General features: G+C 48.7%; 2 protein-coding genes and 1 long non-coding RNA gene across 14 annotated transcripts in view; 1 reads left to right on the forward strand and 2 right to left on the reverse strand.

Moving 5' to 3' along the window:
• LOC142472237 (ectonucleoside triphosphate diphosphohydrolase 8-like) overlaps positions 1-3,228 on the reverse strand; it is an 80,774-nt gene extending 77,546 nt beyond the window's left edge. The window contains exon 1 of one of the 5 annotated variants that reach the window (XM_075579156.1): positions 3,053-3,228. The gene's annotated coding sequence lies outside the window, so the exon portion shown is untranslated. The other 4 variants (XM_075579153.1, XM_075579154.1, XM_075579152.1 and 1 more) reach the window with 4 other exon arrangements.
• Positions 3,229-3,257: 29 nt separating this feature from the next.
• On the forward strand, positions 3,258-18,209 carry LOC142472240 (uncharacterized). Of its 2 annotated transcripts, none has more exons than XR_012789636.1 (3): positions 3,258-3,399; positions 8,664-8,846; positions 18,077-18,209. It is a non-coding gene; the product is annotated as an uncharacterized LOC142472240 (long non-coding RNA). The 2 variants fall into 2 exon arrangements; XR_012789635.1 differs by lacking the exon at positions 18,077-18,209 and adding an exon at positions 10,306-10,530 and having other exon boundaries at positions 3,259-3,399.
• LOC142472235 (ectonucleoside triphosphate diphosphohydrolase 8-like) overlaps positions 16,637-18,949 on the reverse strand; it is a 95,563-nt gene continuing 93,250 nt past the window's right edge. For all 7 annotated transcript variants that reach the window (XM_075579146.1, XM_075579148.1, XM_075579150.1 and 4 more), the window contains 3 exons: positions 18,099-18,209; positions 17,667-17,804; positions 16,637-17,037 (listed from right to left, as the gene is read on the reverse strand). In XM_075579146.1, the coding sequence (XP_075435261.1) occupies positions 16,840-17,037; positions 17,667-17,804; positions 18,099-18,209 (447 nt within the window). In that variant the 3' untranslated portion in view covers positions 16,637-16,839. The remainder of the gene's footprint in view (positions 17,038-17,666; positions 17,805-18,098; positions 18,210-18,949) is intronic.

Here is an 18,949-nt window from a genome sequence, read left to right on the forward strand (position 1 = left end):
GGACATTGGTTACGATTTATTTAATAATGGCATGCAAGGCGGGCTCATGAGGGTCATGGCGGTACGGGTCAAGTTTAAAGGGGATTAAATAGCCCCCTAGGTGGCGGTAGTTGGGGGGGTAAGTGTGCTTATCCTTGCCAGAAGGGACTCTGTGCTGGGTAAGGCCGCGCTTATAGTGACGGTGACCAAAAACAAATGCATTGTCGCCGCCGCATGCGCTTATATTGAGCGCAACGGCGACAAAGCGATGGGGCGACGTGATTTTCGGAAGCCGGGAATATTTGATTTTCACATGAGGCGACAGCCTCTGAACCAATCAATGCCCTGGTCACCCGCCTCGCCGCCGCAAAGCAAAATACAACTTTCGCTAGCGGCGACGGGTGACGTTGCGGGCACTATAGGCGCGTCCTAAAGCCGAGTGGGGCTGGGAGTGGCGAGTAGGCCGGGCTCATTTAAACGTGAGTTCCGGGAGCCCACTCACGTCAATGGCTGGGTCACGTGAGCCCAGATTGGGTATCACAGGTCGTCGGTTCAAGGACCGTTGACCTTTAACCGTTTTTGAGTGAGTGCTCTGGCAGGGGTAGCACTTACCAATTATTTCATGATTAAATAAAAAGCCGGGGCCTTGTACCGCCAGACCTTGTCGTGTCATTATTTGTGTGTGATCTATGTGGGGTTCTGGGTACTTGGGGTGGAGGAGAGGGGAGCTCCCTCGCAGTCTCCCCGGTCATGTGGCCACTATCAGCTCCACCAGGGACGCACACAGAATTTAGGGGGCCCAGGACAAACTTGAAGAATGGGGCCGCTGCAAATCTTACAACATTATCACATTCGGTCTGCTTTGCCCCATCTCCTCTCTTTGGGCCTCCCTCCCATCTTTTCCCCTTCTGTCTCGTTTCTTCCGCTCTTATGTATTTCTCCTCTCCTCCCAGCATCTCTCTCCTCTCCCCCCCAGCATGTCTCTCTCCCCCCAGCATGTCTCCCTCCTCACCCCAGCATGTCTCTCTCCTCACCCCCAGCATGTCTCTCTCCTCACCCCCAGCATGTCTCTCTCCTCTCCTCCCAGCATCTCTCTCCTCTCCCCCCCAGCATGTCTCTCTCCTCTCCTCCCAGCATCTCTCTCCTCTCCCCCCCAGCATGTCTCTCTCCTCACCCCCAGCATGTCTCTCTCCTCTCCCCCCCCCAGCATCTCTCTCCTCTCCCCCCCAGCATGTCTCTCTCCTCACCCCCAGCATGTCTCTCTCCTCTCCCCCCCCAGCATGTCTCTCTCCTCTCCCCCCCCAGCATGTCTCTCTCCTCACCCCCAGCATGTCTCTCTCCTCTCCCCCCCCAGCATCTCTCTCCTCTCCCCCAGCATGTCTCTCTCTTCTCCCCCCAGCATGCCTCTCTCCCCTCCCCCCCCCAGCATGTCTCCCTCCCCAGCATGTCTCTCTCTTAGGCCTCGGCCAGGCCCCCTGCTGGCATGCTGAGGCGCAGGGAAAGCGGGTGCTTTCCCTGGCCTTGCGGTTACTTACCGCACGCGCCGTCAGGGGGCGAGCGCCTCATTGGGCGATCCACTCACGTGACCGGCCTGTCGCGCCGGCAAGCGGGGGAATTTTAAATTCCCCTAAGACCTATGCTTCCGCGCGCTTGCGGAAGTGTAGGTGAGCCCCTACTAAAGCCGCTCTAATTGCGGCTGTAGGGGCTCATGCTGAGCGGGAGCGCGCATCAGCGCGTTTCCGCCAGCAAGCAAGTAACATGGCCGAGGCCTAACACTGCTCATCTCACTCTTTCTGTTCTCCCCTTGTATCTTTTTCCCCCTCCCTCTTCTCTTTTCCCACACATGCAATTCTCTTTATTTAATCCCCAATATATATTTCCCCTGACATCCTCTCTCTAACAACCTGAGGTTTCTTATCCCAGCATCTTTCTCTTTTTCCTCCCCTTTCTCCCTCATGTCTCTCTCCCTCTCATGTCTTTATCTCTTTTTCTTCCCCTTTCTCCCTCATGTCTCTCTCCCTCTCATGTCTTTCTCTCTTTTCTCCAAGTATATGAAATAAATGCTGCACACCTAAAACAAAAAGTATAATAAAAGATGATACAATTACCGGTGCTCCGGTGCTTGAACGAAAGCCTGTAATCAATTCAATGCAAGTAGTAGCTGAAGGAACACAGGGCACAAACAAATTTGGAATAACTAACTAATTTGTTGGCTCAATAAAGGAGTTAGTTATTCCAAATCCGTTTGTGCCGTGTTCCTTTGTCTCTTTTCTCCCATGCATGTCTGTCTCTCTTTTCTCCCCTCATGTCTCAATCCTTCTCTTTTCTCCCCCTCCTGTCTCTCTTTTCTCCCCTCATGTCTCTTTTCACTTCATTTTTCTTTCTTTTCTCCCACTCATGTCTCTCTCCCTCTCTTCTCCCACTCATGTCTCCCTCTTTTCCCCTTTGATTCTCTCTGTTTGCTCCCCCTCATGTCTTTCTTTTCCCTCTTATGTATTTCTCCATTGTACTTAATTTTTTCTTTGTGTCTCTTCCTTTTCATGTCGGTTTTTACCCCCAAGATTTAACCCTTCCCCTCCCTCTCACCTTTCCCAGCCTTCCTCTCAGGCCCCAGCCCCACCAACTGAGGTGACTGAGGCCCCGCCCCTTCACCTTTCCCAGCCTGCCTCAGGTTCCAGCCCCACCTACTGACTGAGGCCCCGCCCCTTCACCTCTCCCAGCCTGTCTCAGATGGCAGCCCCGCCCACTGACAATGGCACCGCCCCTTCCTCTCACCATTCCCAGCCTGTTGCTCCAGCCCCTCATTGCTCTACTTGAGGCCCCGCCCCCTGACCTAGTCCCCGCCCACCTATGGAGGCTCTGCAGAGGAAGGGATTTCCCGTTTCCTGCATCTCAGGGCCCCGCCCCATGACCCAGGCCCCGCCCACCTGCAGAGGAAGTGATGTCCCCTCTGTCCTTCGTCCTGTATCTCAGGGCCCTGCAGAGAATTAATATGTGGGCACCAGGGGCCGGGCTCCTTAAACACACAGGGCCCGGGACTAGGGTGATCAGGCGTCCCGGCAAAAGACAGTACCGTTTTTTCTGTGCTTTCCCGGCTTCCGGTCCTTCCCGGCTTTTCTCCCTGGTCCCGTTTATTTTGCGGTGGCGGTGCGCGGTAGCGGGGAGGAGGCGGCAGCCCGGGCCGTTGAGTATTTTTTTATTTTATTTCAGGGGGTTGGGCTTCTAATATGCCGGGCTGCAGGTGATTGGCTGGAGGATGTCGGGGGCGGGGCTTTCTCCGCTTCCTCCCCAGATCCCCGCTGCCCGCGCGGGCAGGAAGGTGGGAGCGGGGACAGCCGTTGGCTGTTTGGCGTTTAACCCCCCTCTCCCCCACCCCCTTATATCCGTTCCCTGTGGCTGCTGCTGCTGCCCGGGCAAGAGGTAGGCGCGGGGTGGGGGAGCGCGGATGGCTGGAGGGAGGGGACAGTGCGAGTGCGAGTGCGAGTGCGGATGGCTATTGGGGATAGTGCGGATGGCTGGAGGGAGGGGACAGTGCGGATGGCTGGAGGCAGCGGACAGTGCGGATGGCTGGAGGGAGGGGACAGTGCGGATGGCTGGAGGGAGGGGACAGTGCGGATGGCTGGAGGGAGGGGACAGTGCGGATGGCTGGAGGGGACAGTGCGAGTGCGGATGGCTGTTGGGGACAGTGCGGATGGCTGGAGGGAGGGGACAGTGCGGATGGCTGGAGGGAGGGGACAGTGCGGGTGGCTGGAGGGAGGGGACAGTGCGAGTGCGGATGGCTGTTGGGGACAGTGCGGATGGCTGTTGGGGACAGTGCGGATGGCTGTTGGGGACAGTGCGGATGGCTGGAGGGAGGGGACAGTGTGGATGGCTGGAGGGAGGGGACAGTGCGAGTGCGGATGGCTGTTGGGGACAGTGCGGATGGCTGTTGGGGACAGTGCGGATGGCTGGAGGGAGGGGACAGTGCGGATGGCTGGAGGGAGGGGACAGTGCGAGTGCGGATGGCTGTTGGGGACAGTGCGGATGGCTGTTGGGGACAGTGCGGATGGCTGGAGGGAGGGGACAGTGCGGATGGCTGGAGGGAGACAGTGCGAGCGCGGATCGCTGTTGGGGACAGTGCGGATGGCTGGAGGGAGGGGACAGTGCGGATGGCTGGAGGGAGGGGACAGTGCGAGCGCTTATGGCTGGAGGGAGGGGACAGTGCGGATGGCTGGAGGGAGGGGACAGTGCGGATGGTTGGAGGGAGGAGACAGTGCGAGCGCGGATGGCTGGAGGGGACAGTGCGGATGGCTGTTGGGGACAGTACGGATTGCTGGAGGGAGGGGATAGTGCGGATGGCTGTTGGGGACAGTGCGGATGGCTGGAGGGGACAGTGCAGATGGCTGGAGGGGACAGTGCGGATGGCTGGAGGGTACAGTGCGGGGTCGCTGTTGGGGACAGTGCGGATGGCTGGAGGGAGGGGACAGTGCGGATGGCTGGAGGGGACAGTGCGCGGTCGCTGTTGGGGAACTCCCTGCTTCTGCCCAGGCGCGCGGCCTTATCCCCGATAGGTGGAAGAGCGCGGAGCCAGGTCTGGCGGGCGGGTTCTCCCCCCGTCCGGTCCACGGGCTCTCCGTCGATGGCGGTGCAGGGGCTGACGGGATGTTTGTGTGTGTGTATATATCTGTGTGTGTGTATATATCTGTGTGTGTGTATATATCTGTGTGTGTGTATATATCTGTGTGTGTGTGTGTGTGTATATCTGTGTGTGTGTGTGTGTATATCTGTGTGTGTGTGTGTATATCTGTGTGTGTGTGTATATCTGTGTGTGTGTGTATATCTGTGTGTATGTGTGTGTGTGTGTATCTTTGTGTGGGTGTGTGTATCTGTGTGTGGGTGTATTGGTGGGTGGGTGTGGGTGTATCGGTGTGTGGGTGTATCGGTGGGTGGGGGTGTCGGTGGGTGTATCGGTGGGTGTGTGTGGGTGTATCGTGGGTGCGGGTGTGGGTGTATCGCTGTGTGTATCGGTGGGTGGCTGTGTGTGTGTATCGGTGGGTGGGTGTGGGTGTATCGGTGGGGGGTGTATCGGTGTGTGTGTGTATCGGTGGGTGGGTGTGTGTGTGTATCGGGGTGGGTGTGTATCGGTGGGTGTGGGTGTGTATCGGTGGGTGGGTGGGTGTGTGTATCGGTGTGTGGGTGGGTGTGTGTATCGGTGTGTGTGTGTATCGCTGTGTGTATCGGTGGGTTTGTGTATGGGGGTGGGTGTATCGGGGTGTGTGTGTGTGTATTGTGTATCGGTGTGGGTGTGTGTATCGGTGTGTGTGTGTGTGTATTGGTGGGTGAGTGCGTGTGTATCGGTGGGTGTGGGTGTGTATCGGTGGGTGGGTGTGTGTATCTGTGTGTGTGTGTATTGTATCTGTGTGTGTATCGGTGGGTGTGGGCATATCGGCCGGGTGGGTATCGGTGTGGGTGTGTGTATCTCAGTTTGTGTGTGTGTGTGTGTGTGTGTATCGGGGTGTGTGTGTGTATCTCAGTTTGTCTGTGTGTATCGGGGTGTGTGTGTGTGTATGTGTATCTCAGTTTGTCTGTACTGTATGTGTGTGTATCGGGGTGTGTGTGTGTGTGTGTGTGTGTGTATCTCAGTTTGTCTCTGTGGGTGTGTGTGTGTATCGGTGGGTGGGTGTGGGTGTATCGGTGGGTGGGTGTATCGGTGTGGGTGTGTGTATCACGGTGGGTGGGTGTGTATCACGGTGGGTGGGTGTGTATCACGGTGGGTGTGTGTATCACGGTGGGTGTGGGTGTATCACGGTGTGTGTGTGTGTATCACGGTGGGTGGGTGTGTGTGTGTGTGTGTATCACGGTGGGTGGGTGTGTATCTCGGTGTGTGTGTGTGTGTGTATCTCTGTGTGTGTGTGTGTGTGTGTATCTCAGTGTGTGTGTATCTCAGTTTCTGTGTGTGTGTGTGTGTGTGTGTCGGTGGGTGTGTGTATCTGTGTGTGTATCGGGGTGGGTGTGTTTATCACGGTGGGTGTGGGTGGGTGGGTGTATCCAGTGTGGGTGTGTGTATCACGGTGGGTGTGGGTGTGTGTATCACGGTGGGTGTGGGTGTGTGTATCACGGTGGGTGTGGGTGTGTGTGTGTATCACGGTGGGTGGGTGTGTGTGTGTATCACGGTGGGTGGGTGTGTATCACGGTGGGTGGGTGTGTGTGTGTGTGTGTATCACGGTGTGGGGGTGTGTATCACGGTGGGTGTGTATCACTGTGGGTGTGTGTGTATCTCAGTGTGTGTGTGTGTGTGTGTGTGTATCTCAGTGTGTGTGTGTGTGTATCTCAGTTTGTGTGTGTGTCACAGTGTGTCTGTGTGTATCTGTGTGTGTGTGTGTGTGTGTGTATCTCTGTGTGTGTGTGTGTATCTCTGTGTGTGTGTGTGTATCTCTGTGTGTGTGTGTGTATCTGTGTGTGTGTATCGCAGTGTGTGTGTATCTGTGTATATCGCAGTGTGTGTGTATGTGTGTATCTCAGTGTGTGTGTGTATCTCAGTGTGTGTGTGTATCAGTTTGTGTGTGTGTGTGTATCTCAGTGTGTGTGTGTGTGTGTGTGTGTGTGTGTGTGTGTGTCTCAGTGTGTGTGTCTGTGTGTGTGTATCACAGTTTATCTGTGTGTATCACAGTTTGTCTGTGTGTGTGTGTATCTCTGTGTGTGTGTGTGTGTGTGTGTGTGTGTGTGTGTGTATCACTGTGTGTGTGTATCACAGTGTGTGTGTGTGTGTGTGTATCAGTGTGTGTGTGTGTGTGTATCACAGTGTGTGTGTGTGTGTATCAGTTTCTGTGTGTATCAGTTTGTGTGTGTGTGTATATATCTCAGTGTGTGTGTGTGTGTGTGTGTGTGTGTGTGTGTGTGTGTGTGTGTGTGTGTGTGTGTGTGTATCACAGTGTGTGTGTGTGTGTGTATCACAGTGTGTGTGTGTGTATCACAGTGTGTGTGTGTGTGTGTGTGTGTGTGTGTGTGTGTGTGTGTGTGTGTATCACAGTGTGTGTATGTGTGTATCACAGTGTGTGTGTGTGTGTGTGTGTGTGTGTGTGTGTGTGTATATCAGTTTGTGTGTGTGTGTGTGTGTGTGTGTGTGTGTATATCAGTTTGTGTGTGTGTGTGTGTGTATCACAGTTTGTATGTGTGTGGTGGTGAGTGTGGTGGTGGTGGTGAGTGTGGTGGTGGTGGTGAGTGTGGTGGTGAGTGTGGTGGTGGTGGTGAGTGTGGTGGTGGTGGTGAGGGTGGTGAGTGTGGTGGTGGTGAGTGTGGTGGTGGTGGTGGTGGTGAGTGTGGTGGTGGTGGTGGTGAGTGTGGTGGTGGGTGTGGTAGTGAGTGTGGTGGTGGTAGTGAGTGTGGTGGTGGTGGTGAGTGTGGTGGTGGTGGTGAGGAGTGTGGTGGTGGTGGTGGTGAGTGTGGTGGTGGTGGTGAGTGTGGTGGTGGTGGTGGTGAGTGTGGTGGTGGTGAGTGTGGTGGTGGTGAGTGTGGTGGTGGTGAGTGTGGTGGTGGTGAGTGTGGTGGTGGTGAGTGTGGTGGTGGTGAGTGTGGTGGTGGTGAGTGTGGTGGTGGTGAGTGTGGTGGTGGTGAGTGTGGTGGTGGTGAGTGTGGTGGTGGTGAGTGTGGTGGTGGTGGTGGTGAGTGTGGTGGTGGTGGTGGTGAGTGTGGTGGTGGTGGTGGTGAGTGTGGTGGTGGTGGTGGTGAGTGTGGTGGTGGTGGTGGTGAGTGTGGTGGTGGTGGTGGTGAGTGTGGTGGTGGTGGTGAGTGTGGTGGTGGTGGTGAGTGTGGTGGTGGTGGTGAGTGTGGTGGTGGTGGTGAGTGTGGTGGTGGTGGTGAGTGTGGTGGTGAGTGTGGTGGTGAGTGTGGTGGTGAGTGTGGTGGTGGTGGTGGTGGTGAGTGTGGTGGTGGTGGTGGTGAGTGTGGTGGTGGTGGTGGTGGTGAGTGTGGTGGTGGTGGTGGTGAGTGTGGTGGTGGTGGTGGTGGTGAGTGTGGTGGTGGTGGTGGTGAGTGTGGTGGTGGTGGTGGTGGTGAGTGTGGTGGTGGTGGTGGTGAGTGTGGTGGTGGTGAGTGTGGTGGTGAGTGTGGTGGTGGTGGTGAGTGTGGTGGTGGTGGTGAGTGTGGTGGTGGTGGTGGTGAGTGTGGTGGTGGTGAGTGTGGTGGTGGTGAGTGTGGTGGTGGTGAGTGTGGTGGTGGTGAGTGTGGTGGTGGTGAGTGTGGTGGTGGTGAGTGTGGTGGTGGTGAGTGTGGTGGTGGTGAGTGTGGTGGTGGTGGTGGTGAGTGTGGTGGTGGTGGTGAGTGTGGTGGTGGTGGTGAGTGTGGTGGTGAAAGGGGGCAGTTTAAACCTGCTAAAGTGGAGAAAAATTGGAGACACAAAACTGCACCAGATTCTCAAAGATTCTTTTAATTGGAACGTTTGTCTTTTAAACACAGCCCTGATCACATGCTTCATTGTACAATCAGCCGGATCAATTATTGACATAAAAACATGTTTTATTGGGCCATTACGTTGCAAAGTTTTAGAAAAGTAAATAAATACCTGAGCTCTGAATACTGCATCATTGGAACAGCTTCCGTAGCTGGGCTGTGAGAGGAGATCTGCTCCCTCTGCTTCAAACCAATAGATATCGAATATTGATATATACTGTGTGTTTTATTTATTTTTGTCTTTTCATGCATTGCAGCGGGACATGCACAACGCGCCAGAGGGAGAAGTGGCTATTGTTTTAAATCAGCCATACACAAGGGGCGGGGCTTCTCCGCTATTTCGCCTGCGGAGTGCGCCAGTGGGTGCAGTAACGTTGGCTGCAACGGTAGTTGGACTTAGAGGCCAATATTGGCAAAGTTATCCGACAAATCGTTTGTATGTATGTATATTTTTTTTTGTGGCGGTAACCAGGTAGGCAGGCCTTTACCATTTGTACAACATTACAATACAGGGAATATTATAAAACAGGCGAGATTAGAACATCAAGGCATACATGTAACATTGAAAGGAATTAGTATTTACCCCCAAAAAACTTACATGCCAAATGGCATGCAGGGAGACTAACAAAAACAGTTGGAGTTAATTCATAATACATCTTATGAACAAACAGTTCAGTTTAAAATATTCCCTATAGATTATTACTTTATAAACAACATTTTGGCACCATTAAACACTTCGGTAGTGGATAGTGTCCTAATTCCTGAAGTACTTTTGAAGTTGCAACAACACCCATCATAAAGTGTGCACATCAAATTCGATTCTTCACTTTGCTTTTGCTGACAAGGATCTCATTATTTACTGGTCATGTTGTTAATAATTATTCCTGCTTTCTGGGACAAGCCATATTTGAATGTGTTCACTCACCACAGGATTTGCATTATGACATCGTATGGCGCACTTACCCCTCTGCAAGATAATTGTAGTTTATTTGTAGCTATATTTGAGCTCTACGCAAACCAACACAATTCAGGATGCCTCTCGGCAAGAATGACTATTGGGGAAAAAAACTACTTTTATACAGCGTATTTTCCATGGCTGTGTTACATGTAGGGGCACTCCGCTTCCTCCAGTGTTTTCATTGCCTTTTAAGAACAAGAAGTTATTGCTAATCATGCCAGTGTTTTTAGCCCCAGCTGTCTTTAGTAAAGATACATAGATGACGTTATATGATTTGACATTGTTTGCTGGACTCTGTGGCACTTTGTCACGTATCTTAATACAAATTATTTGAATATTAGCTGCACACACCCCAGCAGGAGAGATGAATTCTTATCTGAACATATCTATATTGATAACAGTAATATGCTGGGACACAGCAGAGAGATAGCAGCAAGCACATCATTAGCAAGCACAGGGGTGATCAACTCCAGTCCTCAAGACCCCCCAATAGGTCAGGTTTTAAGGATATACCTGCTTCAGCACAAGTGGCTCAATCAGTGGCTCAGTCAACTGCCTAAGACCTGGAAAACTGCCAGCGTTGTCCCGATCTTCAAAAGTGGGGACAAAAACACTGTCTCAAACTACAGGCCAATCTCTCTGCTCCCAATACTATCCAAAGTCATGGAATGATGTGTTCACTCCCAATTAAGCAATTACTATACCAAGACAAATTTTACTAGCCAATTCCAATCTGGCTTTCGCCCCAAACACTCCACAGTAAGTACTCTCCTAAAGTCTGCAATGAGATCCAGTGTGGAATGGAACTGGGACCACTTACTGGTGTAATATTCCTAGATTTTGCAAAGGCTTTTGATATTGTTGATCATGCTATCTTGCTAAACAAACAACAGTGATGTGGAATAGGGAAACATGCTTTAAATTAGTTTAATTCCTATCAGGCAGATCCCAACGTCCCGGAGGAAGTTCCAGACTGAACGAAACGTGTTGGATGTTTGCCAAGAATTCAGGTGTCCAATTGACGTGTACAGCGTCTGCACAGCTTCTATCTCCTCCACTGAGAGTAATCATTCGGGTCCCATAGCTCATGAGTGACGTCACGTCAGAAAACGACCGGATGAACCAGAGGGGCAGAGAGCAAAGAAGTAGGAAGCAGCAGAGATACACAGGACTTACCAACACAAAAAGGACATTTTACACAGGCTATGGGTTGTTTTAAGACTGCGCCTCATACCAGGAGGTTCCCACGCCAGATCCCCAATGTTTTTACACTATGCTGTCAAAGAACATCTGTTTGTGAATTCATTAATTCTCAATATATGTGTTTAGACAGTGTCACACTATTGTGTTTTTCCTTCTTTTTTCCCTATTTCCCTTGAGTCTCAAGAGAGATTTCAATTTCAGATTTGGCTATTAGAGAGGTCACAACCCCTTCCTGTTTCTCCCCTTGCCTAACGTAAGCCATTTTATTCACATATTCACTATTTAATCAGTTTGGTATGTGCCCCGAATGTCTGTTTTTGTATTGTACTAAGACTTTGTCTTATTTTGGGAGGATTGCCGGGTACCGGGTATATGGGGCAATGTGCAGGCCGGGGAGGAACTGGCTGGCCAATAGGAACACTCCTGCTCCAGTCACATGGATCCCCGGCTCCCACCAGCATTAGCTGTGTGCCGTGTTCCGCTGCTCCCCCTGGCTGAACAAGGACTTCCGCTGCCGCTCCAACGATGTCACCACGGTCCTCCTCACCCTCCGCAGCAGTCTTCCTCTCCCTCCGTCGCCGGCTGTAGGTAAGTGTTGAAGTCTTTTTGAGTTGCTCTGAAATTACCCGGCCCAGCCCCCTCCTGCCGGTTCCGGGTAAGTTCCGGAGAGCAGAAAAAGCACCAGGTAAGCCGGGTACCGGGTAATTTCTGGGTACTCGGTACATCACTACTCCAGATTCCAACATGTGTCTGTCTCGGGCACTAACTTCAACCCCTTGGATATCACCTGGGGTGTCCTACAAGGCTCTGTTCTTGGATCCCTACTCTTCCCACAGCTTGTAAGGAAGCCTCAATACACATGTATGCAGATGACACAATCCTATATGCACACAGTCATAGCCTCTCTGACCTTGAACACGTACTTCAATCTGATTTTTTGAGACTTGAAAACTGTATTTCCCAAAACATTGTTTTGAAACACCGACAAGACTGTAACAATGTTACCTGGGACCAATGTCAGCGCTACAGATAAGGACCAGCCTAGTCCTGTTACTAGACGGAGACCAGGTAATGGAAGTTACAGAGGTCTCATGCGCACACCCCGACATTTAATTTAAGTGCTTTGGGTTAGAGCAAGGTGCCTCTGTAACCGCCCCCCCCCCCCCCCACCCAGTTTGCGCACTCGTGGTATTTGGTACAGCACCCCAAACTCACATTAGCAATCTAGTCACCCTCTACAATTCAATGTACTGCTTTGTCCTCCAATGTAACTACAACACACATCACTGCAAAATGCTCAAATAACTAGACTCGCCATTACTTGAGTCTAGGCGCAAAGTTAATCTCTCCTGTCTTGCCTTCAAATACTTCTTGGGAAAGCTACCCCCGTATATGAACAAGCTCCTCACTCCTACAGGTACCACATGCAGCACTTATGACCTGAGATCTGACTCCAAGGGACTTTTCATGGTCCCAAGGTTCAAGAAAGTATCCGTCCGCTCCTCCATCTCTTACCGTGCACTTCACAACTGGAACAGTCTACCGGAGATACTCACAGCCGCCACCAGTCTAAGTTGTTTCAAAACTAGAGCTGTCTCACAATTTAATCTGGTCTGTAACTGTTACATAGGCCTATAACTTATTTGATCTTTAACTGTGCATGTAATGTCTTCATATTTAATAACCCTGTTCACCTAATGTAATGCAATGTCACATATATATATATATATATATATATATAATGTATAACCTTGTTCACCTAATGTATCCATGTATCTGTCACCATAACTCTGTGCCCAGGACATACTTGAAAACGAGAGGTAACTCTCAATGTAATAGTTCCTGGTAAAACAATTAATTAATTAAGCCACCAATGCTGCCGTTAATATATCCTGAAAACATGACCTGTAGGGGGGTCTTGAGGACAGGAGTTGAGCACCACTTCCTGTAGCTAGCAGACAGTATGTGGTCATCCTTATTCCTATATATCAAAAGTAGTATCATGTGTCTTTAGACGACTGTAGTTTGATCGCTAAGCCCATTTCCTAGTTATCATAACTTTAGAACCATATCTTGGATCTGGTTGAAAGTTCTTTATTTGGATGCTGCATACATGTACAAGGCGATCCTGTTGTGGGGGATACACAGGAACTGAGCCCTTACACATTATTTTTAGAGATACTGTAGTGATTTTAAATGGTGAGAGGTAACCTTCATGTATCTGTTTCAGTGGGCCAGGGGACTATACTACACTGCTAGAGTTACACAAATAATGGGGTTTCAGCAATAGCCAGAAGTGAGTAACAGTATTGTCACTTACAAGACACAAGGTCCTGATTTTGCTAATGTAATTCTCAAAATCTCAGCCAAAGGCTCACTTTTCCCTCGTAGAATGTATTAGCACCATAGTTAAGCATAGTACTATAAATAACACAATAGAGATACGTTTAACCTATGTACAGACAGTACCATTCAAATGTTACATTTTCAGAGTATTATATATATATATATATTTTTTTGCAAGCCATATTTTGCTTATTTGCACTTCTTTACTGCATTACCTTGCAGAAGGATGCAGACACTGATAGGTGCATACAAGTAATATTGTGCAACAAAGCAAATTGCCATACAATGTCCACTGGATGGCAGACTGCACGCCTAAAAAGCCCATGAAGGAAATCACAACGGATTCCTGGAATAAAACGTGGGAAATAGTTGATGACAAAGTTCTAGTAGTTGTATTTGCCTTTGAGAAGTGTAGAATGGTTGTACAGTAGGTTGTGAAAGCCTTTGTTGCTCAGGTTTGATTCATGGTTTCAAATTCTGAGGGTACAGAAAGGAAATAACGAAGTGGGGTGCAAATAAATATGAGGTTTCCATTGCACTGAAATTATTAAACAGATTCCATAAAAATGAATAAGGCGTGAAGTATTAATACTAATTGAACGCAACTGAAGCGGGAAGGATATGGAACCATTGTTTCTAGTGTACATTAGATATTAAGGTAAAAAGAACCTAATTATTAAAGGAAGAGGAGGTCTCAGATACATCTTGGGCAATTGATATGTCTTCTCCAGGGCTTGCACATTTGTTGGGATTTATAACGAATCCTCCAAAAGACTGGTCAGACTTTCCACTTACACGATGAACCACATCGTAACTTGTGTTGGAGACGATGGAGACAGTTTGTTTCACTTGGCGGCCACGCTACATCGAGTCACAGAGTAGATGCGAGATATTCCTATTGATACCCTGTTAATGTCTGCTTTAACAGGGGATCCAGAGGAATAGAGCGCTTTCAAATCCTTTTCATCAAATGATGAACTTCATTCCACACAGTTGAATTAGAAGTCCACCACATGTGGAAAAAAGAACCCATCTGACAACCGTCCCTGAAGCACTGGGAGAGGATACTGAGTAAACAGTGGAAAGTCTGAGAGTGAAAGACATGGACGGTACAGCCCTCCATAGTATACTCCAGCTAGGAGAAACAATTTTGCTCGGCTTTCTTCTTTGTGTCCTTTCTTTTCTTAGGTGGATATCAGGAAAATGTTCTATTATCGGACACCAGCCTCAGTTGATTACGATGTGCACTTGCAAAAATAAATAAATATCCCAACTACAAGAAAAGATGGGGAATCTCTTGGTCACGCTATTCGATATTTATTTATAACATGTTTTATCAGGAAATAATACATTGAGAGTTACCGGTCACGTATGTCCTGGACCCAGAGTTATAATGACCACTACATCATGACATATTATATTTACAGACATTTCATGGGCAGTTGGGGACAATATATGTTATGGTCGTATTTATCAGACAATTAACAGTTACAGACAAGATTAAAATGTGAGACAGCTCTTGAAAGAACTTAAACTGGAGGCGGCTTTGAGAGTCTCTGGTAGGTTGTTCCAGTCATAAGGTGCACATTATGAGAAGGAGGAACGAACAGATTTCCTTTGGGATCATTACAAGTCTTTGGGAGTTGGATCTCAGGTAGATAGTATCATCTGCATATATGTGCATTGAAGCGGCCTTACCAGCTGTCGGTAGATCATTCATAATCATTAATGAAGCCTGAAAAGAATAGTGTCCCCAGAACAGAGCTTTACGGGACCCCACAGGTGATATCCAAGGTTTTAGGGTTGGAGCCTGAGATAGACACATATTGGGATCTACCCGATAGGAATGAAACCAGCTTATTCCCCTATTCCAGAGCACTGAAGCTTGTTTAACAAGATAACATGGTCAACAGTGTCAAAAGCCTTTGCAAAATCCAGGAATGTTGCACCAGTAAGTTGTGCTGGTTCCATTGCACACAGGTTGCAAACCTTTAACAGGGTAGTTACCGTGGAGCCAGATTGGATTTGGCAGAAGAAATTTGTCTTGTTATAGTAATCGCTTAATAGAGATATCATGGAAAAGTAGGATATATGTTCTTAAGTTGACTCTCTTCCCAAAAAATTTATATATCTTTAGAGCACTCCTGATCTGTAGAACTAAAAATTTGCTACAGTAAGTCTCCAGAAGATCGTGTTCTGCTTTGTATGGAACTAGCACAATTGACGGTCTGGCACGCCCTGCCCAACGTGGTAAGATGGGTTGAAATAGAAAGCACCATCATGAAGCCCTGCCACAGCTCAGCCTTGCTATTGATCCCTAAAAGAGCCATCAGTCATGAATAACCCTACCAACAATGTCCCACTCCCTGAAAAGTTGGGACACGGTTGGTCTTCAGAGGAGTCTCTCTAGCACTCACACAGGTATGCTACCCATTTACTGGAACCCCACTTTCCCAATAGCCTCAGCGGAAATCAAGTTCTGGTGGATCATGAATAGACATCCCGCAGCACAAGATTTAATGATGGAATCCAAAGTTAGATCATTCATAAACCACAGAGACGCTAAACAGATCCCAGACACAGAATGACTCAGATATTCCCAGATTAGACACTCTCTCGCAAACTGTTATTCAGAGCGGCCTATGCAGCAAAGCAGTGTTTAGAAGGATCTGTTCCTCCACTGATTGTGAAAGTCTACACATTAGACAGTGGGAGTAGGATATTGGTGAACAGTTGGAGACACAGGAGTGGGCAGAAATATGCAACACTATATCCAGGATTTCCTTAAATACATTAATAAAGGAAAATACTGTAGTTACAAACTTCTCTATAGCTATTTAACCCCAGCCTGAATACACAAGGTCTACAAACAAACCTCTATGCATCTCGCGGTGCAAATCAGAGGGGTACCCGTTTTCATACAGTATATGGTAGCAATGCCCGGTAATCAAAGAGCTATGATCTGAGGTGTTCACGCTCCTGGGCCTATCAATGACACCCTCCCCATGGGAAGCACTTCTCCATAGAAGGCCCCTTAAGACCAATAGCAGGAAGGAATGGATACTGATTAACCATAACTCAGCGAACAGGTGTGTCCCAACGGCAGCCTGGAAAGGTCCTACCTCTAAACTCCTGGTAGTCATCAATTAGGTGTGGCACATTATGAGTCTTGAGAAGCTCACAGCTTGACTTAACGACTCCTCGAATAAATTCATGGCAACCTGGGACGCCTGGGTTATGAAATAAGAACATCCATGTTACTATAATAGTGTGGCTTGCCTCGGGATTTGCTGCCTCTTCTCTATCACACTTGACTTTGGTTCTGTACGTGTACTTTCTGAGATGCATCTGTAAATGTGAAGTTTTTGTTGTCTCATCATCATTTAGCACAGGGGTGCGCAAACTTTTCAGTCTGTGCCCCCGTGCCTGCTGCCCCCCCACCCGCCTTTAATTGTCTTCGGCGTCTAATGACGCTGTGGAGTCGTGACTCCGCAGCGTCATGTGACGCCGCTTTGCCATGGCAGACGTGTCGCCGAAGACAAGGTAAGGGAAGTTGCAGAGGACTCACACGGTCCCTCTGCATTTAATTTAAATACCTTGGGGATGAGCGTGGTGCCTCTGCAACCGCCTTGTCCCCACTGGAAAATCTTGTGCCCCCCCCAGTTTGCACACCCCTAATCTACATACACCGCCCACTTAACACTCCATCCCTTTGTGTGGCTGTTTATATCATTCAGCATAGAAAAAGAACCAGTGAAATGATAACATCCCTGTCAGCATGTTTTTTTTTGGATACAGTACTGCTCGTGAGCTTTTGAGATTATTCATACAGGTATATAGATACATTCATCCAATCCCTACATAAGATTTACAGTGTGTTTATGCATTTCAGTTGCATTTTCCTTCACTTTCCACCAAACCTTTGGCTAAAAAATCGCTTGTCGTTTGTGGCAATGAACAAACATCATGAGTAGAATAAGTACTAGACTCAGGGTAACGAAAAAAACGGTGGCTATCCAAACGTCTTTGAGCTGAGCTTTTACAGGAATCCATTTCTCCGATGGAATCATGTTTGTCAGGTTGAGCATATATCCCAGTGTCCAGCCAATGTCTGTGTTCTCTGCCTACAACAGTGGACAGCAACGGGTATAAGCATAAAGTAATTTGCAGCATATGTAGAAGCCATTGAGCACGCACAGGAAAGAGCGATACGACTCTTACAAAGCCACAATAATGATTGAGACGCCCTGCTAGAACCCAACTACTATTTATGGATTATACATTATCATAGGCATTACATGGTCATTTTATCATCAGCCTGTTCGTTATTTCGTCGTAACATTTGAGATGTCAGTATGGGGAGAAGGCATGCCCAGGAAATAAGATGCCATCCATACTTTGGCTAACAGGAAATATACTGCCCCTAAGTCCGGGGGTTCTCAAGTCCAGTTTCCAAGATCCCCCCCACCCCAGGTTTAAAGGATATCCCTGCTTCAGCACAGGCGGCTCAATCAGTGGCTCAGTCCAAGACTGATTGAGCCACCTGTGCTGAAGCAGGGATATCCTGTAAACCTAATATTAACCGAACTCCTCAGATTCATATTCCCATTGGATGTTTAAAACAAAGTGTGAGTATAGTTTGCTTTAGACCCAGCAGAAATTCCACTGATCTCAGGATATTTGTTAAAAACCTATGGTTATTTAGCCGGCAGGACATATCTTCATTAACGCCTTGGCAAAATGTAGTTATCACCTTCTTCAGAAAGCTGATGGAGCCCCAGCTGTCCTCCGTGAACTTGTATGCATCCAGCAGTAGGGTGAGAATATAGTTACCGCTACCACAGTAGTCCCTCAAGCGCTTCGTCTTCGCTTTGGGGTAAGCAGCGGTAATCTGAGAGTAAAACAAAGCATCAAATCACATGTACAAAGATAAGAAGGTGACACCCTATCAAGAGAACGCAGATGCGCAACCAGAATAAGTGACTAATCTTTAAATGTGTCAGAAGTGTGTGGATTATTCGTCTTTATAAATCCCAATCTTCAGCATTTGGGAACCAAATGCTTGAGCATTATACATTGCAATATGAAGGCGGTTGGATGTGTTGGGCCACAGGATAAACCGTTTTGCTTCATTCATTTTTTTGTTGTTGTTTGGTTCTGCAGGTGGGAGCTGCACGTACGGTACCTCGGCCCAGTCTCTTGCACAGTAGGTCTCAATCCCGGTCGTCACTGCGGGCAAACGTTGTCCAGAGGTCAAATTGAGAAAATCAAAGGTGTAGAAATATGCAGAGAAAGCCTTCGAGGGGAACGAGAACAAAATATTAGTCACTGCCACCCTGACACTTTGCAAAGTGTTTGTGTTGTGGAATTTAGAGCGGACAATAATTTATGCAATGGGTTACTACAGCTCAACCCTGTTATAGCGCGATCCGTTACAACGCGGATCCGCTTATAGCGCGATGGAAGTGTGGCTCACAATTTTCGTATTTATAAATGCTTTGCAACACGATTATTAGTGTCTTAAATACTTTATTGCACAATGCATACAATTGTACATTATTTGTAACGCGATCCGCTTATAACGCGATGTGATTCTTTGGACCCCCACGCACAGCGTTATAAGGGGGTTGAGCTGTACTAAGAATTTGTATTTACATCACTTACGTATTATACTACTTTCAGTACCTGAAGTAAATTATAGGGACAGTTAATATTAATACCCCACCTCCTGAAATGCTAACAGTCTAATGGCGATATTCGGGCCCTCATCCGAGTAGTTTTCAAACTACCGGCACCACATAACGAGGCCTATATCTCAGGAAGCAGGGGGTCCCCGGACCTGAAATCAACGCGGTTCTGCTCTGGAGACCCCCTTCTCACGTACACTAATAGTAAAATTGTTATTAAAACCCTGCGATCGCTGGCGAGATATGCGCAGGGAGAGGCGGCTCTCTCTATGCAGTTGGCACGCCCATATCGCTGCAGATCCACGGGCGAGACCTTTTGAGAGAGGCGAATGTCACATCGCTGCTCCTC

This window comes from Ascaphus truei, chromosome 21 (genome assembly GCF_040206685.1).
Source record: "Ascaphus truei isolate aAscTru1 chromosome 21, aAscTru1.hap1, whole genome shotgun sequence".
Lineage (NCBI taxonomy): Eukaryota > Metazoa > Chordata > Amphibia > Anura > Ascaphidae > Ascaphus > Ascaphus truei.